Below are 19,384 nucleotides of genomic sequence, written 5' to 3'. Positions count from 1 at the left end.
TTCTTCTTTCTTCAGACATCTTCGAACAATGTGCAAGAAATCATCGAATCCAAAGTGGAGAAACGAACAAAAGGTTAAAGTTTATGAAAAATTTAATCACAAAAACCAAATAACAGCATAATCATACCTTATGTGATCTCTGGTTATCCTTGGTTAATTTAATTCGGCTTCATAACTTCGGGAAATAAAGAACTAACTTACACTTGCTACACTTTTTTCCCTGATGGTGAAATCTTCACGCAATGCCGTATATTGTAGATTTTATTTAGAAGAATTTGGGTTTACACCGTGTAGCAATTGTGCGAGTTAGTTTTTTATTTCTCGATATTTCCCTCGAATCTTCTTGAGCACTTTGTGATTCGGACTTAGGGACTTCCAATTATCTTCTATATACACGCATATTATTCTAACATCGTGATTTCTTCCCTTAAATCAGGTGTATATGTTCCAATCGGTGGTAAACAAATGTTGACGTTTATGGATGATCTGAATATGCCAGCTAAAGACACTTTCGGTTCACAACCTCCTCTTGAATTGATCAGACAATGGATTGATTATGGATTTTGGTTTGATCGCCAGAAACAATCAATGAAATTCATAAAGGTATGTATTATTATCAAATTTTAACAAAATCCTACACTGGAGTAGCTTATAATTCATGTAATATAGTAATATGGGTGTTATATGATAGTACGATAATTATTACAGGATAGTATCAGTTTGTATAGCAACTTCATTTAGTCCCCTCCGCGAATCAACTAGCAATGTAATTGCATAGAATGGACTTTCAAACATTACTACATGATAACGTTTCAAGGAGATTAGCTGAAATTTCACCAGGGTTAAATGAAATGTATTCCAAAATGACAATCCCTGAAATTTTTGGTTTCCTTATGATAGAAATCAAAGAGCAGATGCTACAACGTGGCTTAGCTACCCCAATTGCCATTAGTTTCATGACATGTAGTCATGAACCTTTAATAACGACATCTCCCTCTTTTTAGGACATGTTACTTGTGGCAGCCATGGGTCCACCAGGTGGTGGACGAACGCACATTTCTGAACGTTTGAAAAGTCGTTTCAACCTCATCAACATGACTTTCCCACAAGTAGGTTTTTTTATAAGAATATACTTTATAAGAATATTCATAATAACATTAGCCATAAATTAAGAATATGCTAAGAATCATGGAATTTGGCAACCGAACCTAAAAGTGCCATTTTCAGTGCATTTTAACCTTTAAATTACCAATAATTGTCTAGCAATTGCTAAAAAGTTTCACAAAAATATGCCAAATCTTTGGATCCCAACCAAAGAATACCGTAAGAATATTTCAATATTATCATGAAGTTAAGAATATATATATTATTTCCACGAGGAAATGCAAAAACACTATAGATAAAAAAGCGTGTATAAATTGTGAATTGACGTACCAAATCCTGAACTCTCATCCTCATCTTTAACCTTCCTTGGGTTTTATTACAGATTGTCATGGTTAGTCGCTAGTTTGTATTTTCTTCAGTGCTTATAACTTCACTATATTTCTTTGAAACATCTTGAATACTCTGGAACGTTGTTGGGAATCGGTTGGAATGCTTCGTTTATTTTTAATCATCCTCTCTTCTTCAATTACATTAATAATTTTCAGGACAGTCAAATCAAACGTATATTTGGCACAATGATCACACAAAAACTTCAAGAATTTGAAGAAGAAGTCAAAGCTACAGGTCTACAATCCTTTTACTTCTTCTTCTCTCCAGGACAAACTCCAACTTTGCTCGCCTGGGTGTTTCTTATAAACATTAGTTTAGATTCTAGGTACTATTATATTTAGTTTTGCTAGAGACTGTTGAGTCTATTCCCGTATCTTGTGCGCTGCGTCGACATAATATTCTACCGGTTTTAGAAGTCGGTTTAAGCTACCTTATCAGTCTTTTTTAACCCTTTTATGCCGGCCCTTACTACGCCCGACCCTAATTTAATTCTTATCCTTTACGCCGGCCTTTATTACGTCAGCGACGAAAAAATAACGCCAAAAGGGAAGACAAGATATATTATTTTTAAAGGAAGACAAGATATATTATTTTTAAAGGAAGACAGGTCAAAATAAACCTTTTTTGTATCCTTTTTAAATCAGGTGACATTTTGACGCAAGCAACTATCGACATTTACACCTCAATTGTGCAAACGATGTTGCCAACACCAACCAAGATTCACTACCTATTCAACTTGAGAGATATTTCCAAGGTAAATCAATGAAACGTTTGGATGATTTTATTAATCTGTATAGGCCTGAGAAAACGATTGGACTTGTATTCAAGTTTATGGTACAGTAGACTCTTTCTTATATTTCTTGTTGAGGAAATCATGTTTAAGTTCTTGTGTTAGCCCCCTTCAGATATCCATGTAATATAAATCCGATGTCCTTGTACATTGAGTAAGTACGAGTGTTTTCTTTTTCATAATTTTCTGATCATCGAGATCTTGGGGTGGTTTTTTAACGTATCGAGGCTGAAGCTTTCGGGGAAAAGACTTCAAAAAGAGTCAAACTCGGATGAATTTATTTGGTACATTTGCTTTCTGGGTACACATATGTAATTATGTAATTTATTTTCAAAATAATGATTCTTGAGGTTTGGAACAAGTTTGACTGGAGTCTGACTGGATACAAAAAAAGCAAAAATATTGAAGTTGAGCCGAGTCACGTGAATTGCAGTAATTCATCAGTAACAAGTAATAAAAAAACATCCCCTTTCTCACAGATTCGGTGAGATTTTTTCAGCGGACCAAAACTCAATGGGGATTGATATTCCCATTTTGCACATGACTGGGGATTTGAACTCCATTGTTTTTGAGCAAGAAAATTCACTGGGGATGTAAAAAATAACACAATAATTTGCAGTGAGGATTGGCTTATCTGGTTATTTTCAGCTGGGACAAAAATTAGGGTAAGATTTTCTACGGGGGACGATATTTTGGTTAATTTTTTCAGTGAGAAGGGCTCCCAGTGGGACTGTGAGAAGAGGGTGTAATAAAGGTATGCTGTTACGATATAGTCTATATGAAAATCAGGTCAAATCGATTTTCTTGAAACAAGGCCACTGGAAATTTTTCTCGTCGTTTGAAAAAAAGAAACAAACTGTCTATAAAAAGAAGTGCTTTTTACTTCGACTTCGAGCAAGAAGACAGTATATGAAGGCAGTTTTGCCAGAAAACCGGTTTTTAGGCCTACAGAGCTGCCCGGGCTTACGCTGTAAGCTTACAGCGCTTTACTAAAGAAAGAGCTTAAGTAAAAAGAGATTGAACTGCAATTGAATACATTTGACCTGAAACTCCCCTTATTAGTCTAAAAAATATCATTTCGCAGAAAAATTCATGTCAAAACATGATTTGCATCCTTAAAAACTGAAAAAGTATTTGTCTAGTGTCTAATTACCGTTGCGCAGGGCAACATAACATTATGGTCGTAAGAGGTTTATACAGTACTTTTTGTAATGCTCGGTTTCATGTATTGACTTATTAAACTATAGTGTAGAATAAATTACCAACTAACTTTCGACAGGGAAAATTACAAGTCGTAAAAAGATGATAGGAATGAAAAGAAGTGCTTCTACTACAGAACAAGAAGAAATCCAAAGCTTAAAAGCTGAAAATGAAAAATTGAAAAAGAGTTTGGAAGAGAAGGACAAAGAGAATAAGCTATTGACAGCAGCTATCGAATCTTTGAAAGGTACAGCCAGCTATGTTTTGATGGAATTACGCTTAAGAGAGGGAATCGATAAATTTCTCGACAAAGATAAACATATTACAAACTTGTATAGTGAATATGGATTATGGGTGAAAGATGTTGAATCTAGAATGCCTCAAAATGGTGGAGTGGAGGAAACTGAGAGATATCATTTCTATAAAACAATTAGTGTAGATGCTACGCAGATTTACTCGACGATTTATCTACAAATTAGCAACATTTATATGTCGAGTTTCCAAGGTGGTAGATTTGCAATCTATAGCAAGAAGACCTGGTTGAATAACAAGGAAATAAACAAGACGGTCTTGCTGCTACATCCTACAGATCATGGAAAGAGTATTGAGCTTGTACCCGACGACAACCAAGTTAATGGTAGATCTCTCACGTGGCGTGCAGACGGTATCAAATATGAAAACGCTTTCCAAAAAACAATCACTCCGAATCAACCTACGCTGATGTATTCATTTTTGATTTGTATTTTGAGAAAGCGAACATAGAAGGAAACGTTGACCGGTTAGACTTTCAAAAGCTTTGTTTTTCGGGCACGCTCAAATGACCGTGTCAATTAGCTTTCAATTATTCTAAAAACTGTACTGTTATTGTAATTAAGTAAAACATAGAAAGCCGTGCGATGTGTAACCAAATCAAAATAAAACATAACACATTTTTCTTTAACGATATTTCGACCTCTATACATGTCTTTTCAAGTTACATCGGAATATCTTTAAAAAGAGAAAAATATGTTATTGTAATTAATATTCAAAACACTGAACAATGTTTTTATGGCATTCCTTCAAAAAACAAGCAGTGAAAGTTTTTCTTTCACAATTCAAACATGTCTGTCTGTCTGTTAAAGTATTTAGGGGACAACCTCTGAGCCAAAACTATGATGTTTTTTGAATCCCTATTAGCATTTTTTCATCGAAATTAGACAGAAAAAATATTTATATGGTTTCTTTAAAACGGCTGAAAATGACCAAAAATAGCCAAAATACACCTACTTCACAGAACTGTAACCTTTTTTCTGAAAAATCAGAACACAGATTAGAAATCAGCGATAATTAATTATTCCGCCAAGTGTCGTGTCATAACTTTTGAACCAGAAGTAAAAATATACCGGGTGCACCAAAAAAAAGTATACAGGTTTGTCGAGTTATTGTGAGCTTCAGGATTTAAAGTTTTTGCTCATTCTTTTTTTATCGTATAGAGGATGCTTTAATTTAAATTTTGAGCTATCATACATTAAATTTGAAAAAGTAGTTCGAAAGTTATTTAAAAAAAACTGACTTTTTTTCCATGTCGAAATTTCAAAAAATCATTAAAAACAGCAATCACGCTATAAATAAGACAAAATGACAAAAACACAATCTTATTGTTTTTTTAATTCTTTTTTTTTCTTATTTATATTTTGCCAACAGTTTTTCCATCTTATTTGCAAGTCATGAACATTTCTAAGACGAGCAAACTCAATGCAGACCCAAGTTCTTTGAGCAACTAGTCGAGCTGAATGGTGATCCATTTTTTCAAAAGGTTTCTCACATAGCACACACATGACATCAAAACCTCTCCAAAACTTTTTTTCAGCTTTTCCAAAAATATTATCCCACATGGGAATAGCTTGTTTTTACCATATTTTCAAATTCCTTAACAATTTTTGATGAATACAGTTGCATTTTTGCTATTTTCATACAAAGAAGGTAAGTGTCAAAAGAAAAGTTTGCTCACTGTTTTTCATGATTTTGTGAAATTTCGACATTAAAAAAAAGTCAGTTTTTTTTAAATAAGTTTCGAACTACTTTTTCAAATCTAATTTAGAATAGCTCAAAATTCAAGTTAGAGCATCCTCTATACGATTAAAAAAGAATGAACAAAAAATTTAAATCCTGAAGCTCACAATATCTCGACAAACCTGTATACTTTTTTTTGGTGCACCCGGTAGAGTTTTTTCATTTTCATTTTAACTTTTCAATTTTTTAAAAAACGAAATAGATATTTGAAAAAAAGGTTTTAAAAAAAGGTTAAGTGTCCACATACTTTAGGGGCAGACTTGTTGTTTTTTAGCCTTCTACCACGTTCCATGGGCAAGATCTTAAGACATAGGCATTTGTAAATCTTGTGATCTTTTCGAAGGATTCAGAAAGTACTTGAAAAAAACATGATGATCGAAAAATTCATTGGAGTTTAAGATGCAAAAGTACAAAATACCTGAAATTTAGTCAGGAGTTTATAATTAGCAAATTATTCTAATATAATTTCACATGTAAATATTTCTTAGTAATATTTTCTCAAAATACACATTAAGAATATGTATCTAACATGTTCCCCATTCTTCCTTTCAATTGCATTTTCACTATTGATGCCTTCTGCTTGCCAGGAAAGAGACAGGCCTTTGACATACGCATCATCAGGTTGGAGCTCAACACTTTTGCTATGGTCTGTAGGGTGAAGCAAAAATATTGTCTTAGCTATAGCTCTGTCACACAGCCAACTTTCACTTTTTTGATTGATAGTAAATTTTCCAAAAGAATAGGATGTTTCTTCTTTAGATATAGTCTTGCTCTCGAACGTCTTCTCTATCAAAAGAGAGCAATTAGGTCGTATTTCTTTAACACCCATCCGCGCAGTTTGAAAGTAAAAATATTTTTCATTTTCTTCTGTACCTGTTCGTGTTTCATAGTTCCAATTCTTATCCATCCGTTCTACGATATCTGTTAGCCAACTTTCATAACTACTATACAAGTTTGTAATATGTTTATCTTTAACGATGAATTTATCAATTCCTTCTCTCAAGCGTAATTCCATCAACACAAAACTTGTTGTTCCCTTTAACGATTCGATAGCAGCCCTCAACAAAAGGATTTCTTTATTTTGTTCCTCTAACTTCTTTTTCAGTTTTTCATTTTCAGTTTTCAAACCATCATTTTCGTTTTGCCCGATAGTAGAAACAGATCTCATCTCGGCCATTTTTTCAATTTGTTCTAGCCAAAATAAATCCGAAAGAAACCTGTCTTGATACTATATTGCTATAAAGTCAAGTGCAAGTTTGCTCTCGCTTACAAAAACATACGCGCTCATATCACGTGTCTATACTCTTTTAAAACATGGAAAAATATTCTTTTGGAATTTTAGTTTGTTTGGATTAGCTTCAGGTAAATGACATGCCTTTACTTGAAATACAAGTAGATAATTTGAGATTTATTATAAGAGATACTTATGTCTTGTGAAATTTTAGATCGAAAGTATACAGTAATTTGAAATTTTTTTTAAGAGGTAACCCGCGATTTATGTCTGGTGATTTGGTTGACACTCGGCTGCTCTTTTTGGAACATACATTCATACAGCTGGCGTTCTCTAATTCGACGGTTTACTATTCGAAACGTTCCAATATTCGATAATATCAAGAAACTCTCATAAACGACGCTCTACGATTCGATACGTTCCCTTATTCGGTAAAAATCAAATTCCTCTGAAAATCGAAATAGAGAGCGTCAACTGTACATTTAATATGTTTCTGTTAACATTTTTTACTTCGCGTCGCAGAAATCTATATTATATATCTATAATTTTGACTTCCATTTTAGGTTTTCCAAGGACTATTGCGTGCGAACAAAGATTACCATGATACAAAATCCAGCATTGCACGATTATGGGTTCACGAATGCTTCAGGTATTTTCCATTGTTTTCTGAGTAGGTAGAGTAACTTTTCAAATTTTGAATGGTTATTATGTTAGACCACGTTCAAACGCTATGTTCCGTTTTGCTTCGAAACGAAACGGTTCCGAAACACTGTGTGAACGTCAAAATTGGAAACGTCAAAATAGAAGACGTTTCAAAGCAAAATAGATCGAAACGGTTTCGCTCCACTATTTTCATCGGAACGGCACTGCTCTGTTTTCTTGCTCTGAAACGTTCCGAAATGAGTATGAACACTTCCTGTCTGTAATAAATACCACACCGGAGTGATACGAAACAGTAACGTCTGAACATGGTCTTAGTTCGGGTGATTGATACATCTGTCAACCCTAAACTCCACTGTTTTCTGTACACAGACCCATATCGACGGCTAATTTCAAAAGAAGTGTTGCTATTTATAAATCATACTTCATCGCAGTTCTCCGTACGGGAATTTTTTATCAAACAGACAACGCGCACAGAGTGTCCTACGAAGCGATAAATGTGAGATACACTCTGGTACAGAGTAAAACGCCTGTAGCTGTACGTTTTCAGACATTTCAGGTCTTCTTAGTTCTGAACCGGTCATCTGTTGATAGGTGTTAAAAAAGAAAAAGATTATCTGATTGTGACAAAAAAATCGTTCAACTTATGTAAATTCTCTTAAGTTTGTTAAAACCCTAAGCTCCTTTGTCCAATGAAAAGTATCAACAACTAAACACTCTTTCATTGTTTTTTCTTTCTTTCAGGGTGTTCGCCGACCGTCTTATCGATGATAATGACCGTGAAGTGTTTGTCAATTTACTAAGCGACAAACTTGGAACCATGATGGATTTCTCATACCATAATTTATGTCCCAACAAAGTGCCACCCATCTTCGGTAAGCCCTTGCATGTTAATGTTCTTGCATGAGCGTAGTCGTGGTATGGAGAACCTCTTTCCAGGGATCGCAAGCATTCCTCAGATAATTCATTACGCTCCCTCTTGCTTTTAATTATCCTGATTTTTGAAATTTTTCAACCCGTGTTGGTCTAACCAAGACGTTACTGAGTTCTTGGTATTCAACATTAATAATAATGACTTGTATGTAGAAAACAAAGAAATTCTGTTCTATTTAAGAACACGAGCCCAAGTTTTTATCCTCTCACTGATCATCCATTATGCGCATACCACGCTCTGCTCTAAAGGGAATCTGACCTGGCTGCCTGGTGCGATTGATTTGCATAAGCCAGTAACCGTGCTCAAAAGCGCATTTAATATTCATCACAAATTTGGATGATAAATAAAGTGGTGCTCCAACCTGGGTAGATTCTCTTGCAGGGCTATTGTATACGTGCTAGCGCGGAGTAATCACTATCTGGATATTTTCGTTTACCTCTCCAGGCGACTTTGTGCGTGGTAACGGTGTTTATGAAGATATCGTTGACTTCAAAGCTTTGAAGACTTTCATGGAAGAACGATTGGAGGATTTCAACATGGAGCCTGGCGTCATAGCTATGGATCTTGTCCTTTTTAGAGATGCTATTGAACACGGTAAATATATTGATATTTCGCTCAATCTTATTCTTGATATGAGAGCAGCGAGTTATTTATTATATATCTAGTATGCAGGTCACGTATCTGTTTTTCTTATCTTCAGGCAATATCAATCCCCAGGGTATCTTTTACGGGAAAAAAAAAAACAAAAAACTTCAGCATAGTTTTTGACGTAGAAGTCTTATAGGAATTTAAGTTTTATTGCCGTACATATTTCGTTTCATCTTCCCTATCTCATATTCTCATCTTTTAGTTTGTCGCGTCATCCGTGTGATCGGCCAACCGAGAGGAAACATGCTTTTAGTCGGTATCGGCGGCAGTGGACGACAGAGTTTAGCCAAGTTGGCTTCGTATACTCTTGAATACAAAGTCTTTATGATCGAAGTGACCAAACATTATCGAAGACAAGAATTTCACGAGGGTTTGTTATTTTATGTTGAATCTTATTCTTATGATTTCCTGCTCGCAGAACGTAAAACAGGAGAAAAGGAGGCGCGTTCAATAAAGTAATAGACCAAAAGATAGAATCGAACCTTTCTCAGGCAAGAAAAAGTGAAGCCTCGTATTATGGGTCATTCTTTTGACAACGGATTGAATTTAGCGGTTTCTTTGTTTTTGAGTGGTATTTTTTTTTAAATCTAGCGGAAAATTTTAGTTTTAATCCGGAATTGTATAAAAACCACACGGGCCGCTCAAGGCCGAGCAACTTAGGTAGGATTTAGCGGCTTCAAATCCTACATAGGAGATTCGTTTCCAGCCCTTCTGGCTTTTACTTCATTGGGTGCACAACTATCCGCGGGTCACACGGAGACGGTAGACCTCTACCAACCTCTGTCAAAAACACGAGTATTAAGGAACACGAATTCGTCAGGAGGGACAACAGCTCAGGTCACCCCAACTTTAGTCGAAAATTTAATTCCTAAACGTGTACTTAAATCACCCGTAATATGATAAGGTCATTCAAAGTTCATAGGGTTATGTAAGTAGGTAGGTTTGCGACCGAAGTCGAGGGCGACTTGGAGGCTCCCTTTTTCTTAGCTGTCTATCGAAAGTAGGGGAGGGCGTGAATTCTCCACTGACCCTTGATCTTTGTCTTTTGTTGCTGAGCCTGAAATAGAGAGGCATCAAGCACCATTTTGTACGAAGTCTTTGGTATTACCCAGCTCTTGTGCACCGTAGCTGGATGATCTACCCTCGTATTATGGCCGCCACAGAGTTGTAATAATTTGGTGGATCCTATGGTTTTTTGATAAAATTAACATTGTCGTGTTTACTTCTTTTTGCAGACCTGCGGAAATTATATCATCAAGCAGGTGTTGAAAACAAACCTACGGTATTCTTATTCTCCGACACACAAGTACTGGATGAATCTTTCTTAGAAGATATCAACAATATTTTGAGCAGTGGTGAAGTACCAAACCTTTATAAGCCTGAAGACTTTGAGGAGGTTTGTTTTTACATTGTAATCACTTCGGGAATAGCCTCGCATTTTATTAAGTTTGCGACCGCAGTCGAGGGGGACCCGAAGGCTCCCTTTTCGTATAGCTGTCTATCCGAATGTAGGGGAGGGCGCCACTCCCTTCCCTGGATTTCTCCACTTACCCTCGATCCGTCTCTTTAATTGCTGAGCATCAAGCAGAGAGGCACCAAGTACCATTTTGGGAATCTTTGGTATGACCCGGCTGGGGATTGAACCCACAACTTTGCGCACCGTAGCTGGATGCTCTACCTTCATGCTACGGTCGCATTTTAGTAAAATGTTATTTTTACGCCCATATTAATATAATCCTAAAATCACACTTTCATGAAGATAATTTTAAACAACTACTCCGGAGTTTAAAGACCTAATTACTTAATGAAAGTTCAGTGAGGCATAGTGACCTAGTTATTTGTCGAAAGTTTAGTAAGGCTTTTAACAGCAAGTCTTATGCGCTAACTTAATTAGTGATTACCCCAGATTCTCCACAACTGGAACAGGTCATCACGAGTTAAGGAGACAAGTTATCAAAATGGAACAGCATAATTTATTCGAGCTAAAAAAAACATTCAATTTACGCAGGTTTGAATTATTACGGAATCACTGGTATATTGAATGGTCTTATTTACGGTTCTTTTGTTTTAGGTCAAATCTGTCATCATCGATCGTGCTCGTAAAGAAGGTATCATTGAAACAAACGAAAGCTTATTCAAATACTTTATCGACTCTGTCCGCGCAAATTTACATGTTGTACTCTGTATGAGCCCTGTTGGTGATCCATTCAGGTATGTTTTTATTCCGATTACTTTTCTTTAGATCTTACAATTACACAGTTTTCTTCATACAGTTGACTCTCAATCTAACTCGAACTAGGGAATCTTGTCCGTTCAAATAACAGAGAGATTTGAATTATAGAAAGTATATTAATAGGTTTTCTCCCTGCAGGGAACTGAGAATCAGTTCGAATTATAGAAGTTCGAATAATAGAAGTTCGAATTATAGAAGTTCGAATAATAGAAGTTCGAATAAGCTGTAATTATGTGCTCTGTGTAACGTTGATTTTGATTGACTCATGTTTTAAAACACGTGCTGAGATCTCTGGTGTTAGTTCATTGTATGATAATTACAGATGTTCATTTCTTATTGGTCATTATTCCTTGTGGAGTCCTTGTTCTGTTATATTTCCTCAGCGTTTGAAATTTTCCGCCAATTCAAGTCAAATTTCGTACAATTTTCTCAGTGAAAAGTGTTATCTAAAAGCTACATGGGCGGGGTAGTAAACATAACAGGTTTTCTAGCTACTTTTTAACCCGATTTCATTTTCGTTCTCACACACTTTAGGAACCGTATTCGTCAGTACCCAGCCTTTGTTAATTGCACAACAATTGATTGGTTCAGTGAATGGCCCCATGATGCTTTGTTAGAAGTGGCTGGCAAATACCTGGAGGATATGAACATCGGAGATGAAACGGTAAGTCGTTCACTGTTATTTACACATTAGCTGCCCGTAAGAGGGCTAAACTTTTTCATTCCCGGGGAGACAGTCCTGGCGCGTCTCCGGGATCTTTACGCCGTTTTTACCGGGCATACCGGTACAGACAGACTCGAAATTTACGGAAATTTCAAAATTCCTAGTATACAGAGTACGTATAATTTTCCCTGTCATTGTGGTGTACTACGACACTTAGAGGTTCTACACCTACGAATACATCCATTCTTCCGTGTAGTTCGAATGTCATGGTATACGTCATGGCTCGGCAGCTCGCGTCTGTAGGGTTGCAATGTCTGATTGCGCTGTGATTCCTACTTCATCGTGGGTAGGACCCATTCCGATGCATCGGAGGTTATATCCATCCAGAGTACGTATAATTTTCCCTGTCATTTTTTTAGGTCAAGAGTAACGTCAGCCAAGTGTTTGCCACCATTCATCAATCGGTTGTCCAAGTGTCCGAAAAAATGTTGTTCGAAATGAAAAGACATAATTATGTGACACCTACCAATTATCTGGAACTTGTTACTGGTTATAAGATGTATGTTCGGTCACACTAGCCCTGTCATAAATTTTGAAACTCTTATTGATCCGCCACCGGCAAGATCCGATGACTTTTTGTACTTAATAGACCTTTCCCGAAACCTATCACGTGATCAATTTTATGACGTCATCTCAAAATTTAGACTTAGAATTTCAAAAAGATTTTTTCTTTAACAGGTTGTTCATACAAAAGTGAGAATCTTATGAAAAATCTTATGAAAATTTCAAATTGAATTTTAAATTTCTCATTGCTTCACAATGAAGTTTTAAAAAATCATGTTTACATGAAAACGAGGCGGGGTATGGAAAATGATCGGAAGCTTGTAAAATAGGAAGAGTTTTGTAGAAAACGAAAGTGAAATATCTTTTGATCTAGTAGACCAAATGGAACAAAATTTTCAGGGATTTCTCATTAGACCAAAACAAATGGAATTGTGATATTAGATTAATCAAAATTTACATTTTACAGAAGTTAATATTTAAGTGGGTTTCGGGAAAGGTCTATTGGGTGTTCTAATTTTGTTTAGAATCTGAACAATTCGGTATATGATTTAAAATTTAATTATTCAAAGTTAAGGGTTTGTTATCGTATTGTTCTTTTTTACTGAGTTCAATCCAAACAATACTCTACAATTTTCAGTCCTTTATACAAAGCGGCTTTTCCGCCTCAAAATTCTGGATATTTCACCAAAATCTCAAGAATATGTGCTATTTTGCCGTGTTAAAAACCATTTTCTGTCTCAGACAAAATACCTTGCTTTGACCACTGGCTATTCAAAGTATGGTCTTGATTAATTAGGTATCATTGGGCTTTACAGAAATAGTCCGTGCCCCCCCCCTGTTGAGGATATCGGGTATGCAGGGGTTAACGATTTTTGTTCAAAAGTGGATATCCAGGGGTTAAATATCTACAAGGGGAGCGGATATCCAGGGCTTTCCAGAAATAGTCCGTGCCCCCCCCCCTGTTGAGGATATCGGATATGCAGGGGGTTAACGATTTTTGTTCAAAAGTGGATATCCAGGGGTTAAATATCTACAATGGGAGCGGATATCCAGGGGTAAAGTGTCTTTTCAAGTAAAAAATACGATATCCAGGGGTAAGCATCTTTATAAGAGAGGGGGGTTCTTTATAAGAGAGGGGGGTTGAGCATATTTTTAAGAGTGGATATCCAATCTTTACTAATAAAGTAGGATATTCAGGGGGTTCGATACTTCGAAAAATCAATATCCTCAACAGTAGGGGTAATTTTTTTTTCTGGAAAAGCCCATTGTACTTTTCAAAATATTTTCTTGACAGGTTAATGTCGGAGAAAAGTAAAGAGTTGGGTGATGCTGCAAATAAATTGAAAAATGGTTTGGAAAAGATTGACGATACTAGACAAAAGGTAGGAGCATGTATATAATATATAACTCATTTACACGTTTTTTTTTGATAAGAACACCTAAAATTTGGCTGAGCCTGGATGTGCTTATTTTTTGAGCAATTTTCAGCCTAAAATGTTCTTAAATGTGTTCTTAAATGTGTTCTTAATTTTTCAGACTACTGTAAGTCGACAATATCATGCAAAATAAAGAGCACTTAAAATTAGTAAAATTTGGACAATATTTGACTCTCGGTTTTAGGAAATCAATCTCTAAGTTCAGTTAGAACTGCTTGAAAAGAGGAAACAATTGTAGTTTCTCGTCATTTTTTTCCAAACTGAGGCTGGGCATGTTCTTACGATGTTCTTAATTTTTCGACGAATTTCAGCCTCAATGTTCTTATAAACTAATAAATGTTCTAATAAAAAAAAAACAAGTATATTATTGATCTAATCTTAGATGAATGTTAGAGCCTCTCGACTCAAAACTGTCTGTTTAATTATGTCAAAGTTCTATTTATGTTTTGCGCCTTACTGCTGGAAAATACCTTAAATCCTTTGGAATCGCATGTACTTTGAGGGTCAAACAAATTTTCAAAGAATATCGCCTTGAAATAGTGCTTTTTTAACGGATTCTTTTGAAACCCATATTGAGCTTGGCCGTGTTACCGTATTCAAAATCTAACCCCTTTAGAACGGACATGAACTTCGTTAACAGGGGTATACTCTCTTTAAGGCCGATCTCCACTTTCGCGCGACATGAGCGAAAACTTTTTGACGTTTTTGTAAGGTCATTGGTCGGTTTTAAATTTTTTTTTTTTTTTTTTTTTTGCTAGCAACTTTTTTTTAATGTTTTAAAATGAAGCAATTCCATTGGTCGAAATTGACGGAACGGATGAAAAAAGTAGAACTTCCTAAAAATATTTTTTTTGGTCGCGCAAAACTTTTTTATGACGTAATCTTTTCTTCAGGCAAAAAAGGTTAAGAAAAAAATGTTGCCCATTTCGCGTGACAATGGAGACCGACCTTTAGAAAAGCATATTTAATGTGTCGTAAAATTTGTAAGGTTATTCTATTAGAGTATTAAATTAAGTTCATCATTTTTCAACCTACCTTTTTCGGAAAGCTTATTTTGACCTAAAATTCGAGTTAATTTCTGTTCAATACTATTTTTCGACCTAGTAAGTTAAAGCGATTTTTCCTTCAAAATGCTAAAAAAAGACCCGAATAGACCTTATCAGCGTTTTTGATTTTTCTAAAACAGCAATGCATTGTGGGATTGTTTCGGGGGTATTACAAGGTATTCGAGGAATTCCTAAGAGATTTTTATTGTAATACCCCCGAAACAATCCCACAATGCATCGCTTTTTTAGACAAAAAACTCCGATAAGATCTATTTCGACAATTTTTTCTGCAAGAACATCAAAGTAAATTCGATTTTTTATTGACTGACAGGTTGAAGTGATGTCAGTAGAATTGGAAGAAGCGAAAGTGCAAGTTGCAGCTTTTCAAAAACAGTGTGAAGAATTCCTGGTGGTCATTGTTCAACAAAAACGAGAGGCTGACGAACAACAAAAGGTAAAGTTAACTACGTGACATACAACGTTCATTCAACGTTCATATGATGACAACAGGTAAATAATGGATGGGGGTTGGTTCCCAACTAGGAGACTAGGGTTTGATTCTCGAGAACATTTTCTTTTCCAAAATCAACCAAATATATTGAAAAATGACAACTGTGGACAAAACGTTGGTTTGAAACGCTGTTCACGTGGACTATTTCCCAAAAAAGTAATTCACTGACATTCCACACCGAGGACAAACTTAAAAATTAAAAATAATATTTACCCATTTAAGTAAGCCTGGAGCCCCGCAGCTATTCTGTTTCTATTTTTCGAGAGAGAGAGAGTGATCCGTCCTAAAGCAAAAGGAATCGGCCTAGATCTAAGATATACTAAAAATAAAATAGTCCTAGGAAATCATAGCGCTAGCCAAAGGAAGAAAAGTACTAGTAGCATAGTAAATATTAGATTACTAAAACAACCAAGATAATATCATATTACAACAATACCATTCACCATTCTTTTCCAGCCAATTCTATCTTGCGCCAAATCAAACCAATTAATTACAGGCACATTAGCCTTACTCATACACTTTTTCAAACCACGGCCATAAGTAAATTCAGGGGAACCACTTGGGCGGTTACTCCTTACCCATGACGATAACATTTTCCGTGGAAGACGATCAAAATTCATTCTAGCAACATGCCCTGCCCATGAGAGCTGCCTTTTCGTGATGTAACTATCAATAGACAACAAGCCAATACGATTCAACAACTCCTCATTTGAGATTCTATATCGCCTGACATGTAACATATTAACTCTACACATTGCTCTGACACAATTACGATGGAACATACGTAAAAGATTGAATAACTTCTCTGTAAGACTCCATGATTCTGATCCGTAAAGAGCGATCGGAAGCACTAAGCTTTCGTAAACAGATGCCTTGACTTTATTGGAGACATTTGCATTGGAGAAAATCGATTTTCTTAGAGCGCCAAAAGCATTGCTAGCTTTTTTGATACGGTTAGTAATATCAAGATTGTCTGTACAATCGCGTGACATGATTCTACCAAGATAGCAAAAACGGTCGGTTACGGGTATAAATTTCCCATCTCCCAAGTCGATTGATGTTAGATTCGTATTGTCAAACGTATTAGAATCGTGATACGATTTGACTGGAGCAGAAACAAACAATATTTCCGTTTTTGATGGCTTATTGGGTAAAGATATATCACCAACATGAACTTCCATTCCGAAGCGATTGAAATGGTCAAGCAGTAGAGGAATGAAGATGACGAGATCGATGCGGGATTCGAACAACACGGCTGTATCATCTGCGTACTCTGAGTCAGGGAAGTCGAAATCGATTCCGGAGACAGTAACTCGTCTCCCTGTCAAACAGAAATCCTTCTTGGTTCTGAACATACAAAGAGGTCGATCGTGCAGTTTACGCCAAGTGATCATTATAGCGGCTATGTAAACAACGAAGAGTACAGGCCCAAGGATGTCCCCTTGTTTAACTCCGATGGTGCAGTTGATTGAATGCTTGCAATTTTCTATTTCAAAATCTACTTTGAAATTATCATGAAGTGATTTTATCAGTCGAATTAACTTGATGGGTGCGCCAAATTTTTCTAACACTTTCCACAACATATCTCTAGGGACTCGGTCAAAGGCCTTGACTAAGTCAAGGAACAAAATCCATGTTTCTTTACTATGTTCTCTACGCTTTTTCATAGCCATATTCACAGCAAAAATAGCGTCTAAACAACCCCTTCCTGAGCGGAAGCCACATTGTGCTTCATGGTCTAGAGATTCGACAAGTGGCTGTAAACGATCATGGATAAGTATGGCAAGGATTTTGTAAGCAACTTCCAAAAGCATGATGCCACGATAGTTGCCGGGTTGACTAAGGTCTCCTTTTTTTGGCAAAACTTTCAGCAGACCGGTATCCCAGGATTCGGGTGGGGATTCATTGTCCCAAACCTCGAGAATGATGTCGCGAAGTAAAACGAAACATTGCTGGTTGTGGATACAAGATTTCAGCATGAGTGGTGTGATTCCAGAGTCACCAGGGGCTTTGTTTTTGAGACGATGTAAAGCTTTTTTGATATCGATATCTGTTGGACGTTGCTCGCATTGCGTCAATATAGGGCATTGGTCGAGAAACGTTAATACTTCAGGATCGAACGTAGCTTGATTGTTGTACAATTTTTCGAAGTGATTTTTAAATACCTCGGCATTCTCTTCAGATGATGTACATTTTGTTCCGTTCGGTTTTGTCATCATTTTCTCTTGGACTGGGGCGGGTTTCTTCAAACCGTTCTTAAGTGATTTTATTGAATCCCAACATAGTTTAGTTCCTTTAACAGACGCAGCTGTCGAATTCAAAGAGTTAAGTTTTAGTAAGATCCAGTTCTCCTTTGCTCGCGAGATTGCTTTAGTCAACTCTTTTCTAGCAGTACGGAGTTTCTGTGTTGACGATCGGGTAGAACGATTGATGTGTGCTTTCAAGAGACGGTTACGCTTGTCAATCAGACTGAAAAGGTTCTCCTCATCAGCTTCAAACCAGTCTGGTTGTGGACGAGATGATTTGGGAAGATTCTCAAAAGCAGTTTTTTCAATAGCTGAGGCAAATTTAGAGTAGGTGGGACCATCAGCTGTATTGTCGTAATTCTGTACTACAGTCTGAGCAAAGTGTTTAGCAGTCTGTTGATCGAGAAGTGAGGTGTTATTAAGTCGGATCATATTTTGCCGGATGGATGACTGGATTTTAAAACGTGAAATCAATCTTATTTTGCAAATGACCGCTTTGTGATCACTATCGACAAGAGGTGTAAAAACTCCACAGTCTGTAAAACGTTTTGAACTGTCTTTTTGAATTAACACATGGTCTATTTGATGAGGAAGCTTCGAACGCGGGTTGGTCCATGTTGTATATGATTTCTTACGGTAGTAGGTAGATAACGCAAGAAGGTTACGAGATTCTAAGAAGGTCATGAAACGTATTCCCGAGAGATTTCTGTGTGTTAAACCGAACTTCCCAATTGAGTTTTTATACATAGATTCACTGTCTCGATAAGAAGTTCCCAAACTTGAGTTGCAATCGCATCCGATGATAAGAACGTCCGAGTTACGCTTTCTACTCATAATAATATCGAGTTTATTCAAATATTCACTCCAAACATCTTCTTTTGCCACTCCAATAGGTGAATAAGCTGATACGAGAAATATACCGATATCCTTTCCTCTGGCATCTTTCACTAACAATCGTATAGCAATGATTCGTGAACCGAGATCAACATGGGTTTCTGAACCTGCTGCTTTCCAAGCTAACACGGCGTCTCGACTGAGAACGATTCCAACTCCCTCTTGTCCTCGTTTACTGGTGACTTCCGATACGGGTCGTCCATTGGTCAATAGCATACATTGTTTGTATTCCAAGTTCTTGAAATCACTAGTCCATGTCTCTTGTAGACACATTGCGAATAAATTTCGAGCGATGAATTGACTGAACAATATATGTTTCTTTGTCGTTGATTTAAGTCCTCTAACATTTTGTGTGACGATGTTAAGGTCTTTAAATTTGTACTTTTTCGCTGGCATTATAGCCCGAGGCTCGCGACACCACTAGGCTGGAAGTTTTAATGTTCAACTCCTGCAGTGCGAGGCAGGCAAGTGACTGGCAAACACACCACAGTACAGCAAGTTGATGAACTTCACAGATTGCTCTTCATGTTGCTCTTTTGGGTGTGGCGGCTTAACCTGCTTTTTATTGGATGGTCGGTTACAGGATTACTAACCACCACACCCTTGTTATTTGTTCATTTTTCTATAAGAACAACTTATTCACTAATTCTTAATGGAGTGAATTTTTTTTTATCTGACCAAACATGTCAATGATTAATCGTGGACAAATTTTATTGACAAAAAGGGCGTGGTCTCGATGCTAATTAGGGAAATTCCCCTATTTAGGATTCAAAACACGAAA

The 19,384-nt window shown here is 36.5% G+C and overlaps 1 protein-coding gene across 1 annotated transcript in view; it reads left to right on the top strand.

Annotated features, from left to right (window-relative positions):
- The window catches only part of LOC136820840 (dynein axonemal heavy chain 2-like), an 82,867-nt gene that overhangs the window by 33,234 nt on the left and 30,249 nt on the right, over positions 1-19,384 (top strand). Inside the window, exons 41-55 of the mRNA XM_067077076.1 lie at positions 16-73; positions 437-603; positions 1,005-1,109; positions 1,650-1,728; positions 2,139-2,248; positions 7,331-7,416; positions 8,172-8,302; positions 8,806-8,955; positions 9,212-9,379; positions 10,245-10,405; positions 11,081-11,220; positions 11,777-11,906; positions 12,326-12,465; positions 13,765-13,852; positions 15,284-15,406. Of these exons, the coding sequence (XP_066933177.1) occupies positions 16-73; positions 437-603; positions 1,005-1,109; positions 1,650-1,728; positions 2,139-2,248; positions 7,331-7,416; positions 8,172-8,302; positions 8,806-8,955; positions 9,212-9,379; positions 10,245-10,405; positions 11,081-11,220; positions 11,777-11,906; positions 12,326-12,465; positions 13,765-13,852; positions 15,284-15,406 (1,836 nt within the window). The remainder of the gene's footprint in view (positions 1-15; positions 74-436; positions 604-1,004; positions 1,110-1,649; positions 1,729-2,138; positions 2,249-7,330; positions 7,417-8,171; positions 8,303-8,805; positions 8,956-9,211; positions 9,380-10,244; positions 10,406-11,080; positions 11,221-11,776; positions 11,907-12,325; positions 12,466-13,764; positions 13,853-15,283; positions 15,407-19,384) is intronic.

This window comes from Clytia hemisphaerica, unplaced genomic scaffold (genome assembly GCF_902728285.1).
Source record: "Clytia hemisphaerica strain Z4C2 unplaced genomic scaffold, Clytia hemisphaerica genome assembly, whole genome shotgun sequence".
NCBI lineage: Eukaryota > Metazoa > Cnidaria > Hydrozoa > Leptothecata > Clytiidae > Clytia > Clytia hemisphaerica.
The sequence above is the reverse complement of the archived record's forward strand: the minus strand, read 5'-3'. Positions and strand labels throughout refer to the sequence as shown.